At 57.2% G+C, this 17,334-nt stretch overlaps 1 protein-coding gene and 1 long non-coding RNA gene across 6 annotated transcripts; one reads left to right on the forward strand and one right to left on the reverse strand.

Annotated features, from left to right (window-relative positions):
* Nucleotides 1-799: 799 nt before the first annotated feature.
* LOC138846449 (uncharacterized) lies at nucleotides 800-3,937 on the reverse strand. The gene is made up of 2 exons (XR_011383941.1): nucleotides 3,814-3,937; nucleotides 800-2,419 (listed from the first exon to the last, which is right to left on the reverse strand). It is a non-coding gene; the product is annotated as an uncharacterized lncRNA (long non-coding RNA).
* FBXO27 (F-box protein 27) lies at nucleotides 2,415-16,895 on the forward strand. Of its 5 annotated transcripts, none has more exons than XR_011383940.1 (6): nucleotides 2,415-3,951; nucleotides 4,376-4,778; nucleotides 4,855-4,966; nucleotides 5,047-5,142; nucleotides 6,504-6,932; nucleotides 8,049-8,781. XR_011383940.1 is itself a non-coding variant. In XM_070062237.1 (6 exons), the coding sequence occupies exons 1-6, from the start codon at nucleotides 3,799-3,801 to the stop codon at nucleotides 13,180-13,182; spliced, it is 915 nt and encodes a 304-aa protein (XP_069918338.1). In that variant the 5' UTR covers nucleotides 2,415-3,798; the 3' UTR covers nucleotides 13,183-16,895. The 5 variants fall into 5 exon arrangements, 4 of the variants coding, with proteins under 4 accessions (XP_069918338.1, XP_069918339.1, XP_069918337.1 ...); XM_070062237.1 differs by lacking the exon at nucleotides 8,049-8,781 and adding an exon at nucleotides 13,168-16,895 and having other exon boundaries at nucleotides 6,797-6,932; XM_070062238.1 differs by having other exon boundaries at nucleotides 6,797-6,932; nucleotides 7,932-8,781.
* The last annotated feature ends 439 nt before the right edge of the window (nucleotides 16,896-17,334 follow it).

A 17,334-nucleotide genomic window follows, 5' to 3' on the forward strand; every position in this document is an offset into this window, starting at 1 on the left:
ACTCCCAGCACAAAGTGCACGTCCCAGCCCGGCGCCCACATGTGCTTGCTGGCACCCGGGTCCTGCCAAGAGGTTTTCAGAAAACTCCAGGTCGTGCCCAACTGCAATCCCTCAGCCACCTCAGGGCCTTTCCTGTCCCTCGCGAAGGGCCGACGAGAGAGAGAGAGAGAGAGAGAGAGAGAGAGAGATTAAAACAGACTCAGCTCCAGGGGATTGCTCCAGCCCATCACCAAACCTGACCCCTGTGTCTTAAGACCCGCGGCCATGCTAACCTTTTTTTTTTTTTTTTTTTTTTTTTTTGACAGGTAGAGTGGACAGTGAGAGAGAGAGAGAGACAGAGAGAAAGTCATGCTAACCACTTCTAACTGGCCGACAGGGACCTGAATTCTTCAGTCAGAATTACTATGGAGAGTGAGGCTCCCACAGACCTTTTTTTTTTTTTTTTTTTTGACAGGCAGAGTGGACAGTGAGAGAGAGAGACAGAGAGAAAGGTCTTCCTTTGCCGTTGGTTCACCCTCCAATGGCCGCCGCAGTCGGCGGGCTGCAGCCGGCGCACCGCGCTGATCCGAAGCCAGGAGCCAGGTGCTTCTCCTGGTCTCCCATGGGGTGCAGGGCCCAAGTACCTGGGCCATCCTCCACTGCACTCCCTGGCCACAGCAGAGAGCTGGCCTGGAAGAGGGGCAACCGGGACAGAATCCGGCGCCCCGACCGGGACTAGAACCCGGTGTGCCGGCGCCGCTAGGCGGAGGATTAGCCTAGTGAGCCGCGGCGCCGGCCCCCACAGACCATTTTTTAAAAAAATATATTAATATTCCTCAACCAATTTCATTCCATTCATTATCCTTTCTATACATTGTTTAATACAGTAGCATCTCTTTCTTGATTTTTAAAAAATATTTATTTATTTGATAAGCAGAGTTACAGAGAGGCAGAGAGAGAGAGAGAGAGAGAGAGAGGTCTTCCACCAGCTGGTTCACTCCCCAGATGGCTGCAACAGCCAGAGCTGCACTGATCTGAAGCCAGGAGCCAGGAGCCTCCTCTGGGTCTCCCACGTGGGTGCAGGGGCCCAAGCACTTGGGCCATCTTCTACTGCTTTCCCAGGCCACAGCAGAGAGCTGGCTCGGAAGTGGAGCAGCCAGGATTGAAACCAGTGCCCCTATGGGATTCAGGCACTGCAGGCAATGGCACAGGCGGTTGCACAGCACCGGCCCCCAGACAATTCTTAAAATAGTAAACAAATCCCTACCCAGAGTTTAAAGGTGAAAGAAAAGGAAAGATACTTATAATGAAAAGAATGTGTACATCAATATGCAAACACTTTTTTTTTTTAAGATTAATTTATTTGAAAGGGAGAGTTACAGAGAGAGAGGGACAGATCTTCCATCTGCTGGTTCACTCCCCAGATGACTGCGATGGCTGAGCCTGGGCCAGGGTGAAGCCAGGAGCTTCATTTGGGTTTCCCACACGGGTAGCAGGAGCCCAAGCACTCGGTCATCATCTGATGCTTTCCCAGGAGCCGGATCAGACGTGGAGCCCATAGGTGATGCCAGTGTTGCAAGCGGTGGCTTAGCCCGCTGCGCCACAACACCAGCCCTGACTTGACGTCTGGGATTCTGCTGCTCAGGGGACGGCGCCGTAGCGTAGCAGGTTAAGCCTTCACGTAGCAGACTAAACCTCCACCTGTGACGCCAGCATCCCACACGGGCGCCCATTTGAGACCTGGCTGCTGAACTGCCGATCCAGCTCCCTGCTAATAATCCTGGGAAGGCAGCAGAAAATGACCCAGTGCATGGGCCCCTGAACCCATGTGGGAGACCAGGATGAAATTTTTTAAAGCTATTTATTTTGGTGCAGAAAGTTTATGAAATCCTTGCATTGTTTCTTCATAATGTGCATTTTTCCATGAACTTTTTAAAATGTGCCTGCATGTCTCCCAGTGCAACATGGGATGTAGTTCCAGGAACGAACAGGGAGTGCCCCGGGGAGGAGAACAGGGGACTGGGAAGAGGGGGGACTTTGTGTCTGCCCTTTGGTCTCCTTAAATGTTTTCAACCCTCTTTTCCCAAAAATCTGTCTGTCTATCTATTTATTTTTATTTGAAGGGCAGAGTGACAGAGAGAATGGAAGGGACAGGGAGAAAGAGAGAGAGACCTTCCATCTGCCGATTCACTCGCCAAATGGCCTCAATAGCCAGGGCTGAGCCAGGACAAGGCCAGAGCCAGGCAACCCTTCAGGGCCTCCCATGTGGGTGTCAGGGATCCGACTACTTGCACCGTCCGCCTCTGCCTCCCAGGTGCGTTGGCAGGAAGCTGGATCGGAAGTGCAGAGAGGTCGAGACTCCAACAGGGCACTCTGATATGGGATGCTGGCATCCCGAGCAGCAGCTTGGCCTGCTGTGCCACAGCACTGGCTCCTAAACCTTTAAAAAAATTAACAATCATATAGTTGGGTCACACTATTTCAATATCAAAAATGCCTCCACAGGAGCCCAGGCCAGAGGCCCATGCTGGGGGTTAAAACCAGGGGCTCCTGTGGAGGCAGAACGGGGTGAGTGGCCTAACAGCTCACTGCAGACCTCTTGCTTCTGCACATTATCAGCTTTGCTCGCTGACGGCCAAGGGTGTGTCTTGTGAAACTCTGTGGGCCCCAATTCCCAGGAACTGGGTTGACCGAAATGTGTCCTCCACTGTTATCTTACAACCGTTTCTTGGACCTGTTGTTGGGTTTGTTGTTGTTAACTGTTATCTTACAACCATGTTCTGGTTTTTTTTATTGTTCACTGCATACCAGGGGCCAGGTTCCAAATTGTGAGCCCTAGTGGACAGAATACAACAAAAAGCCAGTGTAACTCGATGTTGGGGGCTGCACTCTGGTAAGGAGTGTCGGTCCCGATTGGTGGTCGGTCCTGAGCGGTTACCTTGCCTCTCATTTGCTTCTCATTTTCAATAAAATTCATGCGCGACTGTCACTGGTTTTTGTAATACTCTATTTTAGTGGATGCAACGTTACGCCCAGTTGGATTGTCCCGAAGACCACCAAGGAGCTGATACTGCTATAAAACACCAGAGTTTTATTGCAGGTCCAGGCCTGGGCTCTCAACTCTCACTGGCACAGCGGATCCGAATGGAGAGCCCGACTCTCAGTTAACCGGGTTTCTACAGGGCTTTCAGAGACATTCTATACATTATAGCACCATTCAGCAAAGCACCTCATTCCGCGGGAAATTCAAAGAACATCTCTGAAAACTGATTCGTGCACCCAGCGGCGGGAATGGACCCAGTAAAGGTGGTTGGATGGCTTTTGGGCTCGATGCCTTTTAAACTGATCGGCTAACATATAGGGTCTGAGCTGCTAGGGCGTACGTGCCAAATTGCAGGATGTTATCAGTCACCTTAACCACCTGAGACACCTGGAGCTGTAGGTATTTCTCTGCCATCTGCTGATTGGCTGTTGCTAGGGGAGTTTATCGCAAGGGGAGTTTATTTATTTTTTCTTTTCAAGAGCTTTAGGGTTCAGGGCCCGGTCAGGCCCCAGTTATAAAATGGAGACCTATTCTGAAATAGCTGCACCTTGATCCAGGCTCAGGTCTCTGGGCAACACTCGGGACCCGCCCCGCCCGGGTTCAAGCCCCGGTGCCGCCTCCCGCGGGCAGGGCCCCCGCCCTCCGGCCTCCGCCGGCCTGCTCCCTTCCCCACGCAGCGCGGACGCGGCCCGGCCGGTAGCCACACCGAATGTAGGCGCAGACGGGCGCCGGCCCCGCGCGCGGCACCAGGACCGGCCCGCCCGGCCTCGGAGGGGATGGACGCCCCGTACCTGCGCGGAGGTCCGCCGGGGGCGCCGCGCCGGCCGCGTCGCTGCCTAATCTGGACCATGCCCAGGGGCCGGTGGGCGCGGATCGCGACCTGGGGCCCCCGCCGTGCCCACCCGCTCCCGGAGAGCGGCCGGAAGGAGGTGGGGTCCGGAGAGGCCGGGGGGCGGCCCGGGACAACCGACCCGGGGGAAGGCGGGCAGCGAGGGGAGGAAGGGGCTGAGGTCCCCGGGTGGGCACCGAGGGCACCGGGGCCGCCCAGGAGGCAGCTCAGGCCCGGGCCCGCGGGCGGCGAGGGGAGGAAGGCGCTGAGGTCCGCGGGAGGGCACCGGGGCCGCCCAGGCCCGCGGGCGGCGAGGGGAGGAAGGCGCTGAGGTCCGCGGGTGGGCACCGAGGGCACCGGGGCCGCCCAGGCCCGGGCCCGCGGGCGGCGAGGACGCGGAGGCCACCGGCCGGCCCGGGGGTCCCGCCGCGGCCGCGGGTGCGGCGGGCAGGCCGGGGCGGGGCCCGCGGGAGCGCGGCGCGGAGGCTGCCGGTCGCTGACGCCGGGCTCTGCCCCTCCCGCAGCCGGGCCCGGAGGCGGGGACCATGGGCGCCTCGGCCTCCAAGGCCCCGGTCGCCGAGGTCCCCGCGCCAGGGCCGGAGCCGGAGCCGGAGCCGGAGCCCGAGCTGGCGCTGGACCTCAGCCGGCTGCCGCCCGAGCTGCTGCTGCTGGTGCTGAGCCACGTGCCCCCGCGCGCGCTGCTCGCGCGCTGCCGCCGGGTGTGCCGCGGCTGGCGCGCCCTGGTGGACGGCCAGGCTCTGTGGCTGCTGATCCTGGCCCGCGACGGCGGCGCCGCCGGCCGCGCCCTGCTGAGGCTCGCGCGCAGCTGCCCACCCCCGGCCCGCGACGCCCCGTGCTGCCGCCTCGGCCGCTTCTGCGCGCTCAGACCCCTCGGCCGCAACCTCATCCGCAACCCCTGCGGCCAAGGTGGGCTCCGGGAGCGGGGTCCCGGGGCGGGGGCGGGGTCCCAGGGCGGGGGTGCTGGAGCAGCTTCTGTTTGCAGAGGGCCTGCGGCAGTGGATGGTGCAACACGGTGGGGACGGCTGGGTGGTGGAGGAGAACACGAGGGCGGTGCCCGGGGCGCCTTCGCAGACCTGCTTCGTGACTTCCTTCAGGTGAGCGCCCCCCGGCCCCGGACCCCGCTGCTGGGGTGGTCCCGCCTGCCGCCGTTCTTACCGCTTCTCCGCCTCCCTAGGTGGTGCTCCAAGAAGCAGATCCTGGACCTGGAGGAGGAGGGGCTGTGGCCGGAGCTGCTGGATAGCGGCGGGATTGAGATCTGTGTCTCTGACTGGTGAGTGTGGCCCTGGAAGCCGCCCGAGCGTCCTCTCCCCGTGGCTGGCTCCAGCCGGAGCCCCGGGAGAAGGGCCCCGGCCACAGCTCTGCCGCCCGGCCCGCGGGCTTCCGCGCCCAGGTCTTGGCCGTGAATGACAGACTCCAGGCGGGGGATCCTAGAGCCAGTCCCGGCAGGTTCCCGGCCCACCTGCCCGGCGCTGCGTCTCAGTGGCCTTGGGCGAGCCCCGGGACCCCCACCTGCTCTGTACAGGACGCGGCTGTAACAGCCACGGTCGCAGGCAGGCAGAGCTCCACGAGCCTGAGCACCGTTTTGGACTTGACCCCGGGGCAGGTGTATTCCAGCCCTCGGATCTTTCGTTTCCACACAACGAGGGCTGGGACCTGGAGTGGGGCCCCGTGGGGCGGCCAACTTCACAGCTGGGACCCTGTCGAGATGCTCTGGACCCCGGGGTGCGTGGAGACGTTCCAAGGAGTTAAGTTTCAGGCCCCCGTTACTCCTCAGCTGTCTAGCATATGTCATCACGGGATAATCACCGGGTCCCCAGTTTTACCGAACAGCTTGCAGGGGGCTTTGAAGTGGCTGCCGCCCGGGCCCCATCCTCCCCGCAGCGGGATCGAGAGTCCTGGAGTGGGAGCCCGGCTTGGGCCGGTATCTGCGAGCAGTCCAGATCTAACCCGTCCTGGGTCCTGGCTTTGATGTGTAGGATACTGCCCATCAGGGGCACTCAGCTGAGGGCCCAGTGGTAATCTCAGCCTGACGCAAAGCCCCACCCCCACCTTAAGTGGTGTTCTTGGTCCTTCAGCAGTGGCCAGCTCACACCCTCAGGCTGTCAACATGGGTGTGGCCGGTAGAGGACCTGGTGTGACCCAAGGTCCCCATCAGGCAGTCACTGGGTCAGGCCGCATGTTCCAGGGGTCAGAGCAGCTCTCCAAAGACCCGTTTCTTCCTTAAAAGAGTTTTTTAAGAAGTGTATTTGAGGGACCAATACTGTGGTGTAGCAGGTAAAGCTGCCCCCTGCAGCGCCAGCATCACATATGGGCGCCGGTTCAAGTCCGGCTGCTCCACTTCCCATCCAGCTCTCTGCTATGGCCTGGGAAAGCAGTAGAAGATGGTCCAAGTCCTTGGGCCCCTGCACCCGCATGGGAGACCTGGAAGAAGCTCCTGGCTCCTGGCTTCAGATTGGTGCAGCTCCAGCCTATGCGGCCATCTGGGGAGTAAACCAGTGGGTGCAAGACCTCTCTCTGTCTCTGCCTCTTCCTCTCTGTAACTCTGCCTTTCAAATAAATAAATAAAGCTTAAAAAAAAGTATATTTGAAAGGCAGAGCAACAGAGAGAAAAAGAGATCTTTCCCCAAACAGCTGCAGCAGCCAGGACTGGGCCAGGCTGAAGCCTCCATCCGGGTCTCCCTCATGGGTGCAGGGGCCCAAGCACGTGGGCCATCTTCCGCTGCGTTCCCAGGTGCATTAGCAGTGGGCTGGATAGGAAGTGGAGCAGCCGGAACTGGAACCTATGCTCTGACGTGGGATGCCTAACCCCGTGCGCCACAACACTAGCCGGCTAGAAGAGCCCTTAGAGGAAGTGGCTTGCGTGCGGGAGGAGCCACGCAGAGGTGGGTGGCAGCCCCTCCGCCAAGGCCTCCCTGCCCCCGCAGGTGGGGAGCCCGGCACGACTGCGGCTGCAGGTATCAGCTCCATGTGCAGCTTCTAGACGCCAACCAGGCCGTCCTCGACAAGTTCTCGGCCGCGCCGGCCCCTGTCCAGCAGTGGAACAACAATGCTTACTTTAATGTGAGTGCTGATGGAGCCAGGGCGAGGGAGGCGGGGCCCAAGACCCTTTATTGCCGCATAACCCGTCCCCCGACACTAAGCGGCCACAGTTGTTTTAGCACCGCTCGGGGCTTCCAGTCGGTGATGGGAGAAGCTCTCACTGGGGTTGTTCTGGCGCCAGGCTCACCTGCACACAGCGGCCACTCTCAGGGTCGCACAGTGGCTTTCAGATGTGGGCAGCTGGAGCTGGGCACAGGGCGGCGGGTACAGGTGATCGCCCGTTGGGCTCAGAGCGCCCTTCAGGCAGCGGTGGGCTCCAGGGCGCAGGGGCGGGGCAGAGTAGCAGCAGCTGCTTTGCATTTTTTTTTTAAAATTTTAAGGTTTTATTTCTTTATCTGAGAGTCAGAGTTACAGAGAGGGAGAAATGAAGAGAGGTCTTCCATCCCTTGGTTCACTCCCCAAATGGCCACAACAGCCGAAGCCAGGCACTCCCTCTGGGTCTCCCACGCAGGTGCAGGGGCCTAAGCACTTGGGTTATCCTCCACTGCTCTCCCAGGCCATAAGCAGAGAGCTGGATGGGAAGCTGAGCAGCCGGGACAGGAACCGGCGCCCATATGGGCTGCTGGGACCGCAGGCGTAGGCTCAGCCACTGCACCCACAGCGCTGGCCCCTGCTTTTCCTTTCCTGTCCTGGTCTTGGAAGTCACTTGGCCAAAGTCACCCGGCACCACTTCCGCCACGTTCTTGGTGACCAGCCACTGCACTCAGATCCAAGGGGAGGGACTCAGAGGCCTCCTCCTGGTGAGGGAGTGGCAAGGTTCTAGAAGAACAGGTAGAGTGGGAGATGACGTAGCTGCCATCTTTGGAAAATTCCATCTGCCATGTCGATTTGAGAGGCAGCAAAACAGGAAGAGAACTCCCACCTGCTGGTCCGTTCCCCCAAACGCCTGCCGGAGCCGGGAACTCAGTCCTGGTGGGTGGCAGGGACCCGATGACTTGAGCCATCCCTGCTGCCTCCCAGGGTCAGCGTTAGCAGGAAGCTGGAGCCAGGTGCCCAACCCAGTGGCCCCGATGTCTTAACCGCGGGGAGAAGTGCCCGCGCCCAGCCTGGGCTCTGCAAGGCCTCCTCTGCCCCCAGGTCAGCCACGTGTTCTCCAGCATCCAGCCTGGCGTCCGCTTTGTGTCCTTCGAGCACTGGGGCCAGGACACACAGTTCTGGGCCGGCCACTACGGAGCTCGCGTGACCAACTCGAGCGTGATCGTGAGAGTCCGGCCCACCCCGTGAGCGGCCGCCCCGCTTCCAAGCCAGCCTGACGCAGCCGGTTGGGACCCCACACCCACCCAAGCGCTCGCACCTCCCTGGCAAGGGTCCTGCCACAGCCTCTCTGCTGGTATCAAAAACTACTGGAAACTTCTTCTGTCAGGTCTACCTACTGCTCTGCTTTGGGGGGACCCCACAGTATGCAGGGGCCACTGGTCCTGGTGAGAGCCTCCCCCAGAAGCCCCCTCTGGTTCAGCCCCAGCCCCGTCAACCCCTCTGTTCCATTGGCCTCTTTTCGCCTCCTGTTTCGGGTGCAGGAATTCCCTTGGTTCCTACAGGGAAGCCCTATGCCCGTCTCTGAACTCGGGCAAGATCCCAGCCACTGTGGGGGTGAACTTCAACCCCCCGGGCTTCCAGGCCACAGGGCTGGGACTGGGTCAAGCAGTGGTGCCAAGGCGGCCCCCAGCCCGCACTGACGCTGCAGGACCTCTGTGATGGTGTGGCGTTTACGAGTATTGTATTTTTCATTTTGACTTGTAAGCAATGAGAGTAATATATCAGCAGCATGACTCTGCTACTTGTATGTAATAAAGTAATTATTTTGCCAAAATTGCTTCAGATCTTTTTATTTTTTTTTAAAGATTTATTTGTAGGGGCCAGTGCTGTGGCATAGCGGGTTAAGCCACTGCCTGCAGTGCCAGCATCCCATATGGGTGGCGGTTCAAGTCCCAGCTGCTGCACTTCCGACTCGTGCTAATGTGCTTGGCAAAGCAGCAGAAGATGGCCCCAAGTCCTTGGGCCCCTTGCACCCACAAGGGAGACCTGGACGAAGCTCCTGGCTCCTGGCTCCTGGCTCCTGGCTCCTGGCTTTGGCCTGGCCCAGCTCCAGCTGTTGTGGCCATTTATAGTGAACCAGCAGATGGAAGGCATCTCTCTGTCTGCCTTTGCCTCTCTTTTGTAACTCTGACTTTCAAATAATTTTATGAAAAGAGCAACAGAGAGTGGGAGACATCTTTACTCCCCAAATGGCCACAGTAGCCGGGGCTGGGGCAGGCTGAAGCCAGGAGCCAGGAACTTCACCAGGTCTCCCACATGAGGTTTGGGCCATCTCCCACTGCTTTCGCAGGTGTGTTAGCAGGGAGCTGGATCAGAAGCAGAGAGGCCTGGACCCAGCACTTTAATACGGGGCGTCAGCATCACAAGCAGTGGCTTAGTGTCCTGTCCCACAGTGCTGGCCCCTTGGCCAGATCTTGTAAACAGAAGTGCAGTGCTACTGCCTTGGTAACTTCGAGACTCCAAATGTTCTGGGTTGAGGGGAGAGCGCTCTGCAGGATACCAGCTCCTCCCAGTACAAGGAATGGAGCCGCTGCAGCAGTGTTTGCCAAGGCCTGCGGAGACCACTGATCAGAGATTGCTGTCGGTGTCAGGAGCACTGGGGGACAGGCTCTGGGTACAGTGCCGAGGTGACACTGCGCTCCGGTTACTGGGGCTGAGGGCAGCATGGAGCCATGAAGCCATGGCGGGCAGGAGCAGGGGTCTGGGCTGTCCCCAGCCTCACTGTTGCTGGGGCAGTGAGGTGCTCCGGTGCCCCGAGGCGAGGCAAGGCAAGGCAAGGTTGTGGGGAGCAACTCGGACTAGACTAAGTTACTGGAATTAAGACTTATTCTATGCATCTGCTCTCCCACAATATGGCGCTGGGAGAGGAGGTAACAGCTTCTACACAGCTGCCTCCAGTTCAACCAATAAACAGCAGGACCTGCTCCTGATTGGAGGAGAGCAGCGTACCCGGCGTGTGGGTAGCAGAGTTGGGATTGGTGGAAGAGGACTATAAAGGAGGAGAGAGACAATATGCACCAGGAACATCTATCTGAAGGAACACCTGTGCAGCCCCCGAGAGAGCCGGCCGGCGGTGTGCTGCTCCCCCGCGGAAGTGGGGAATGTGGCAGGGGAACCGCCCTTCCACAGAGGTGGAAGGGACGGTAGCCAACCCGGGAAGAACCAGCAGCAAACCCGGGGAGGGCCGAGCAGACGAAAGAACAGCGCAGGGTCCTGTGTCGCTCCTCCACGAAGACGGGGAGCGACATAATGGTGCCGTGACTCGGATAGGAAGCCTAGGCAGGGCTTAGTGTCGTTCCTCCACGAAGAGGGGGAGCGACAAAGGTGAGTGAAGCCGGCCACCTCTCGGGTTCCTGCCTCGCGGGGGTGGAGCCTCTGCCCATGGCATCCCATGCGGGCGCTTTCTGACCATGGCGGGTGACGTCCCCGACAGGCCCATCGCAAGTGGAAAACAGGATACTTCGGAGCTGGTGCTGTGGTGTAGCATGTGAGGCTGCCACCTGCGACACAGGCACCCCATATGTGCACCGGTTCAAGTCCTGGCTACTCCACTTCCGATCCAGCTCTCTGTTATGGCCTGGGAAAGCAGCAGAGAATGGTCCAAGTGCTTGGGCCCCTGCACCCACGTGGGAGACCTGAAAGAAGCTCCTGGCTCCGGGCTTTGGATTGGTGCAGCTCAAGCCCTTGCGGCCATTTGGAGAGTGAAGCCTGCTGCGCCGGCACACCGGGTTCTAGTCCCGGTCGGGGCGCCAGATTCTGTCCCGGTTGTCCCTCTTCTAGGTCAGCTCTCTGCTGTGGCCCAGGAAGGCAGTGGAGGATGGCCCAGGTCCTTGGGCCCTGCACCCACATGGGAGACCAGAAGGAAGCACCTGGCTCCTTGCTTCAGATCAGCGCGGTGCGCTGGCCGCAGCAGCCATTGGAGGGTGAACCAACGGAAAAGGAAGACCTTTCTCTCTGTCTCTCTCTCTCACTGTCCACTCTGCCTATCAAAAATATATATATGTATATATATATATATATATATATGATACTTCTGGGGGCCGGCGCTGTGGCACAGAAGGCTAATGCCCTGGCCTGAAGCACCAGCATCCCAAATGGGTGCCAGTTCGAGTCCGGGCTGCTCCACTTCCAATCTAGCTCTCTCTGCTGTGGCCCAGGAGAGTGGTGGAGAATGGCCCAAGTCCTTGGGCCCCTGCGCCCACGTGGGAGACCCGGAAGAGGCTCCTGGCTTCGGATTGGCACAGCTCAGCCGTTGTGGCCAGCTGGGGAGTGAACCAGTGGATGGAAGACCTCTCTATCTCTCTGCCTCTCCTTTCTCTGTGTAACTCTGACCTTCAAAGAAATAAATAAGCCTTTAAAATATATATGTAGAATACTTCCAAAAGTTCATGAAAAATGTAATTAAATGTATGGGTTCATTTGGTGCAAAAAAAAATAGATCTTGAAATCTATGCTGAGTTTTTTCATAATATGCATTTTCCATGGATTACCAGAATATGTTTTTCATTAAACTCATGTAGGTTTTTAAAACTTATTCTTTATTTGGGAGGCAGAGAGCAGGAGTTCTATCTGCTGGTTTACGCCGCAAACGCCTGGGAGCCAGGCACTTGGGGAGGAGGCACACAGGGGTAGCATGGGCTGCCTGCTGCCTGTGAGGGTACATGCCAGAGGGAAGGAGGCTGGAGCTCGGGACAGAGCCTAAGGTTAAACCCAGGCACCAAAGTGGGCCATAGGTTCCTAACCAGCGCCAGGAAAGAGGACTCAAATTGAGACAGAAAGTCACAAGGCTCTGTGACAGCAGGCGGGGCGTCCTCTTGCTAGCAGTCTGTCTGAAGACTGCAGGCCTTTTACTTTTTAAAGAAGATGTATTTATGGAGCTGGTGCCGTAGCACAGCGGGTTAAGCTGCTGTAGGCAGTGCCCGAATCCCATACAGGCACTGGGATGGCCCAGGATGGCCCAGGGGGCTGGATCAGAAGTGGAGCCTAGCCGGCACCGTGGCTCACTAGGCTAATCCTCCGCCTTGCGGCGCCGGCACACCAGGTTCTAGTCCCGGTCGGGGCGCCAGATTCTGTCCCGGTTGCCCCTCTTCCAGGCCAGCTCTCTGCTGTGGCCAGGGAGGGCAGTGGAGGATGGCCCAAGTGCTTGGGCCCTGCACCCCAAGGGAGACCAGGAGAAGTACCTGGCTCCTGCCTTCGGATAGGCGCGGCAAAGGAAGACCTTTGTCTCTCTCTCACTGTCCACTCTGCCTGTCAAAAAAAAAAAAAAAAAAAAAAAAAAGAAGTGGAGCCCATGGATGATACCAGTATTGCAAGTGGTGGCTTAACCCACTGTGCCACAACACCAGCCCTGACTTGACATCTCGGATTCAGCTCTACGGGGGCCGGTGCTGTGGCTTAGTGGGTTAAGCCTCCACCTGCGACACCAGCATCCCCTGTGGATGCTGATTGAAGATCTGGCTGCTGCACTTCTGATCCAGCATGTTCCAGGGAAAGCAGCAGGAAATGACCCAAGTGCTTGGGCCCCTGCACCCATGTGGGAGACCAGGAAGAAGCTCCTGGCTGCTGGCCCAGCTCTGGCCATTGCGGCCATTTTGGGAGTGAACCAGTCGATGGAAGATCTCTCTCCTCTGTCTCTCCCTCTCTCACTGTAGCTTTGGCTTCCAAATAAATAAATCTTCAGACAGACAAACACACACAAAGGTGTATTTATGGCACTGTGGCACAGTGGGTTAACGCCCTGGCCTAAAGCACCAGCATCCCGTATGGGTGCCGGTTCAAGAACTAGCTGCTCCACTTCCAATCCAGTTCTCTGCTGTGGCCTGGGAAAGCAGTAGAAGATGGCCCAAGTCCTTGGGCCCCTGTGCCCACGTGGGAGACAGGGCTGGAGTTCAGACTCTTGACTTTGGCCTGGCCCAGGCCCTGGCAATTTGTAGCCATCTGGGGAGCGAACCAGTCCATGGAAGATATCTCTCTCGAATGAATGAATGAATGAATAAATCTTAAAAAAAACTGCAGGAGTACTGAACACGTAAAGACTGTCTTCCTCGCCATTATTCCCTGCACAATACAGGGAAATAACTATCTAGGTAGTATTTGCATTGTATTCGGTGTTACCCATCATCCAAAGCTGATTCAAAACACATCTCTCAATTTTTTTCAGAAAAATAATTTTTAACTTAAAAGGAAACGAAAACCACATTGAAGTCAGAGGCGCACGCGCAGAGAAGCGCTCCCCGAGCCCCTGGCTAAGCCTGTTCAAGTGGCCTGGGCAGCCCTGCCCCCTCCAGCTGGGCCTGGTAACTGAGCTCTCCCACGTGGGCCCCTGGCGTCCCCTCCTCCCGCGCCCCAGGCCTCTGAGGCTCACACAAGCCCAGCAGCCCCCGGTCCCGCCGCCCCCTCCTCCAGCTGGTTCTGTTACCGGAGAAATGGCAGGGTTCTCGTCTTCGCGCAAGAAAGAATTCAGGCGAGAGACAGAGAAGTGGAAAGCAAAAGTAGCAAAGTTTATTAGGGTAGGGACATCTGCAAGAACGGATGGGCACCTCTCCAGACAGGACCTGAGAGAGAGTGCACAGTCGCTCGGACTGGTGGGGGGGGGGGGGTTAGTAGAGAGAGTACACCAGGCCAGACCAGGCGGGCGGCTCAGCAGAGAGGCAGAGGGCTGAGCCCGCCGTCCAGTTGAGGTGGGGGGAGGGGGGTTTAAGGAGATGAGTCTTGCTTCCCCACCTCTGCTCCTCTTGGAACAAAGGGCTTTTTGGATGTAAATAGAAAGACTTCTCTCATGAAGGTCTGAAACAAAGGGCTTTATGGATGCAAATGTTATCAGACCAGAGGAAGGGAGCAGGGTGTTTGAGATGCAGATACCGGGCTGCCCCTGAAACACCATTGGGATGACCTTGAGATGCAGCATATGCTGGACATAGATGTCTTCTCTTTGGGCCTGTATGTCACACACACATAAGCTCATAACTGACTTTCCTACCTAACAGTTATACTCCCCCTGCACCCCAGGGACCACGTGGGCGACCTGAGTGCAGTTCCAGGACCTGGCCACTGCCCCCATCTGGGGAGTGAACCAGCAGATGTGAGATCTCCCTGTGTCGCTCTGCCTTTCAAATAAACAGCCCTTTAAAAAAAGAAAAAATCAAAGAGTTTAAGTCAGTAAAAGCAGAACACTCGGGGAATTAAGTGGAGGGCTTGAAACTGGAGTCGGTTGAACGTAGATCAAAGAGCTTCCTGCAAGTGACCGCTAACCTTAGAGATTTATAAATAGAAGAACGTGTGCAGGGGGGACCCGCGAGCCGGCGGAAGGCAGCCTTGCACTGGTAGCTCGAAGGCGCCGAAAACGAGCTGCAAACGCGAAGCCATCGGGCCTTGCCGCGCACAAAGGCCTCCTCCAGCGGGGGGACTGCTCCGCCGCGGTCTGGAGCCCAGGCCCCAGTCGCCGACTTTTCCCCCAGCAGAGGGGCGGCCAGCTAACTCCCCCCACCCCCACCACCTCCCCTAGGTAATCACGGGGACACGCCCTGAGCACAGCCCCCAGGCGCTCACAGCCTGCCATTGCCACCTTAGAATGTGGGCTGAACCTGGGGAAGAAATGGGGGGAAAAAAAAAAAGGAATGTTCCACCGCCCTAGCCCCGAGGGATTGACCATTTTCTCTGTGACTCCTGGCTGTTTCAGTCCGGCCCAGCCCCAGCTGCTGTGGACATGGACATCTCGGGAGTGAACCCGCAAACCAGAGCTCGCTCTGTGGTCGGACCCTCCCTGCCTCTCAAATAAATAGAATTTCTTGTTTTTACGTTCATGGAAGATGGAGGGAAAATGTAAGTTTTATTTTGATGCAAAAAAAATGAAATCCATGCATAGTTTTTCTTTTTTAAAATTTATTTATTTATTTGAAAGGCAGAGTTACAGAGAGGCAGAGAGAGAGAGAGGTCTTCCATCTGCTGGTTCACTCCCCAATTGGCCACAATGGCCGGAGCTGTGCTGATCCAAAGCCAGCAGCCAGGAGCTTCTTCCACGTGGGTGCAGGGCCCAAGCACTCAGGCCATCCTCCACTGCTTTCCCGGGCCACAGCAGGGAGCTGGATGGGAAGAGGGCCAGCCAGGTCTCAACCAGCACCCAAATGGGATGCCGGCGCTGCAGGGGGCGGCTTAGCCCACTAAGCCACGTTGCCGCTTCCCTCCCCCATACATACATAGGCTCACTAGGCTAATCCTTCGCCTTGTGGCACCGGCACACCAGGTTCTAGTCCCGGTCTGGGCACCGGATTCTGTCCCGGTTGCCCCTCTTCCAGGCCAGCTCTCTCCTGTGGCCCGGGAGTGCAGTGGAGGATGGCCCAAGTGCTTGGGCCCTGCACCCCATGGGAGACCAGGAGAAGCACCTGGCTCCTGCCATCGGATCAGCGTGGTGCGCCAGCTGCAGCGCGCCGGCCACGGCGGCCATTGGAGGATGAACCAACGGCAAAGGAAGACCTTTCTCTCTGTCTCTCTCTCACTGTCCACTCTGCCTGTCAAAAAAAAAAAAAAAAAAGATGTTTTCAAATAGTGTACCTTCAGACCTGCAATTTCTTCATAAAGGAGCCCCCAAACTCTTAGAGCAGTGGGGCTGCCACTGTAATCTCTCTTCCGAGCTGCCCCTCCCTGCCGCCAAAAGCAGAAAGCTGGGGGGGCGGACCCGGCCCGCAGAACAAGCCCCGCCCCCAGAGCAAGCCCCACCCAGCTCCGCCCCCAGAGCAAGCCCCGCCCCAGCCCGCCTCCCCGGGAAGCCAGCCCCGCGTGCTGCTGTGGCTGGATCTAAGTGGCGCAGAAAGGAGGGAGCTCACCGCTCTAGTCTAGCAGATAGTTTAAAAAAGTGGAAAAAGCGCAGCCTCAGCGAAGAGTGAGGGAGAAAACGGCAGAGGAAACTCCACGCGAATTAGAGGGACACTGTGGACGACGCGGAGGGTGTGGACCGCACAGCTCAGGACCCCAGCGCCGGGAGCCTCTGCACCAGCCCTGGAGTGAGGTGAGACCAGACTGTAGCAGCCCAAGCACTGGGGATACAGCTGCGGCGAGAGCCTGGCGGGAGTCCGGCTTGGAGCCCTGTGCGGGACAGTGTACCTCCAAGCCAGAGGAGAAGAAACAGGGGGGCCTGTTTCTCCCCCAGCAGCGTGCACCGGTGTCCTGCAACAGGCCCATAGAGGGTGGGCGCCATTTTGGACACAGGTTACAGCTGCGCCTGCTGCTGTCCGAGCCCTGCAACCAGCCGAGCAGAGACGCCTGCGTCTGGCAGGGAGAACTGACAGAGCTGGGTGCTCCTGACTCTGAAAACTGTGGCCGCGTGGGAGGGCACAGGGTGTAGCTGGGACTTTGGGCAGTCACGGTGGTAGACTCCACATGCTGAGTTTCCTGGTTACCTGGCGGGGGTCCTTGCTGGGGAATCTGAGCTCACACTGAGGACTGCACAGATCCTCTGTGTGGTCCTTGTGGCAGACTGGACGAATTTTGGACCCACTAGGGTTAGCACACAGGTAGAGGTGGTGAGCCTGAGACTAAGCCAACAGAGCGGAACAAATTTCCCCTCTGATAAAATAAAAAAGATTGACCACGCCCAAGCTGGGTGTTGCCTTGGACACTCGCTTTGCCTGAAGCACTGAACAGAGCTAGCTGGCCACACCCAGCACAAGCCTCTAGGTATTCACTGAAAAAGCAGACGTTCCACTAATCCACAGAGGAATAATCCGAATATTAGTGCCATCTCACAAAGAAACCAACGAGTATCTCCAGAAATGCTGAATAATAAACGCAGGAATTCAAGAAACAAGAATAAGGAAGACAACAGGATGCCCCCAAAAGAACATACTTCAATACCAGAATGTGAAAATGAAGAGACTGAAGAACTGACAGAAATGGAATTAAAAAAATTGAGCATACGAGTACTTACAAGTAGTCAGAAGCAAGTGCATGAAGTAACGGAATTCATACAGGACCTGAAAGGAAAGTTCTCCCAAGATATGCGCATCTTAAATAAAAATCAAAATGAAATCTTGGAAGAGTTGAATAAAATGAAACCGGAAATGTTGAATTCAGTAGAACGACTGATAAATTTAGTGGAAATCCTTAACAACAGAATCCGTAAAGCAGAAGAAAGAATATCCAACTTAGAAGACAAATTGCAGAAAATTTTACGGTCAGACCAAAAACAGGAAGAAATTTGAAAACTAAAAAACACTGTTGGAGATCTATAGGATACTCTCAAACGACCCAACATACTGGTCCTAGGAGTTCCTGAAGGCATGGAAAGAGATGAAGGATTAGAAGGTCTTAGTGAAATAACAAAGCTCCTCTA

The sequence above is a fragment of the Oryctolagus cuniculus genome, chromosome 18 (assembly GCF_964237555.1).
Source record: "Oryctolagus cuniculus chromosome 18, mOryCun1.1, whole genome shotgun sequence".
Taxonomy (NCBI): Eukaryota; Metazoa; Chordata; class Mammalia; order Lagomorpha; family Leporidae; genus Oryctolagus; species Oryctolagus cuniculus.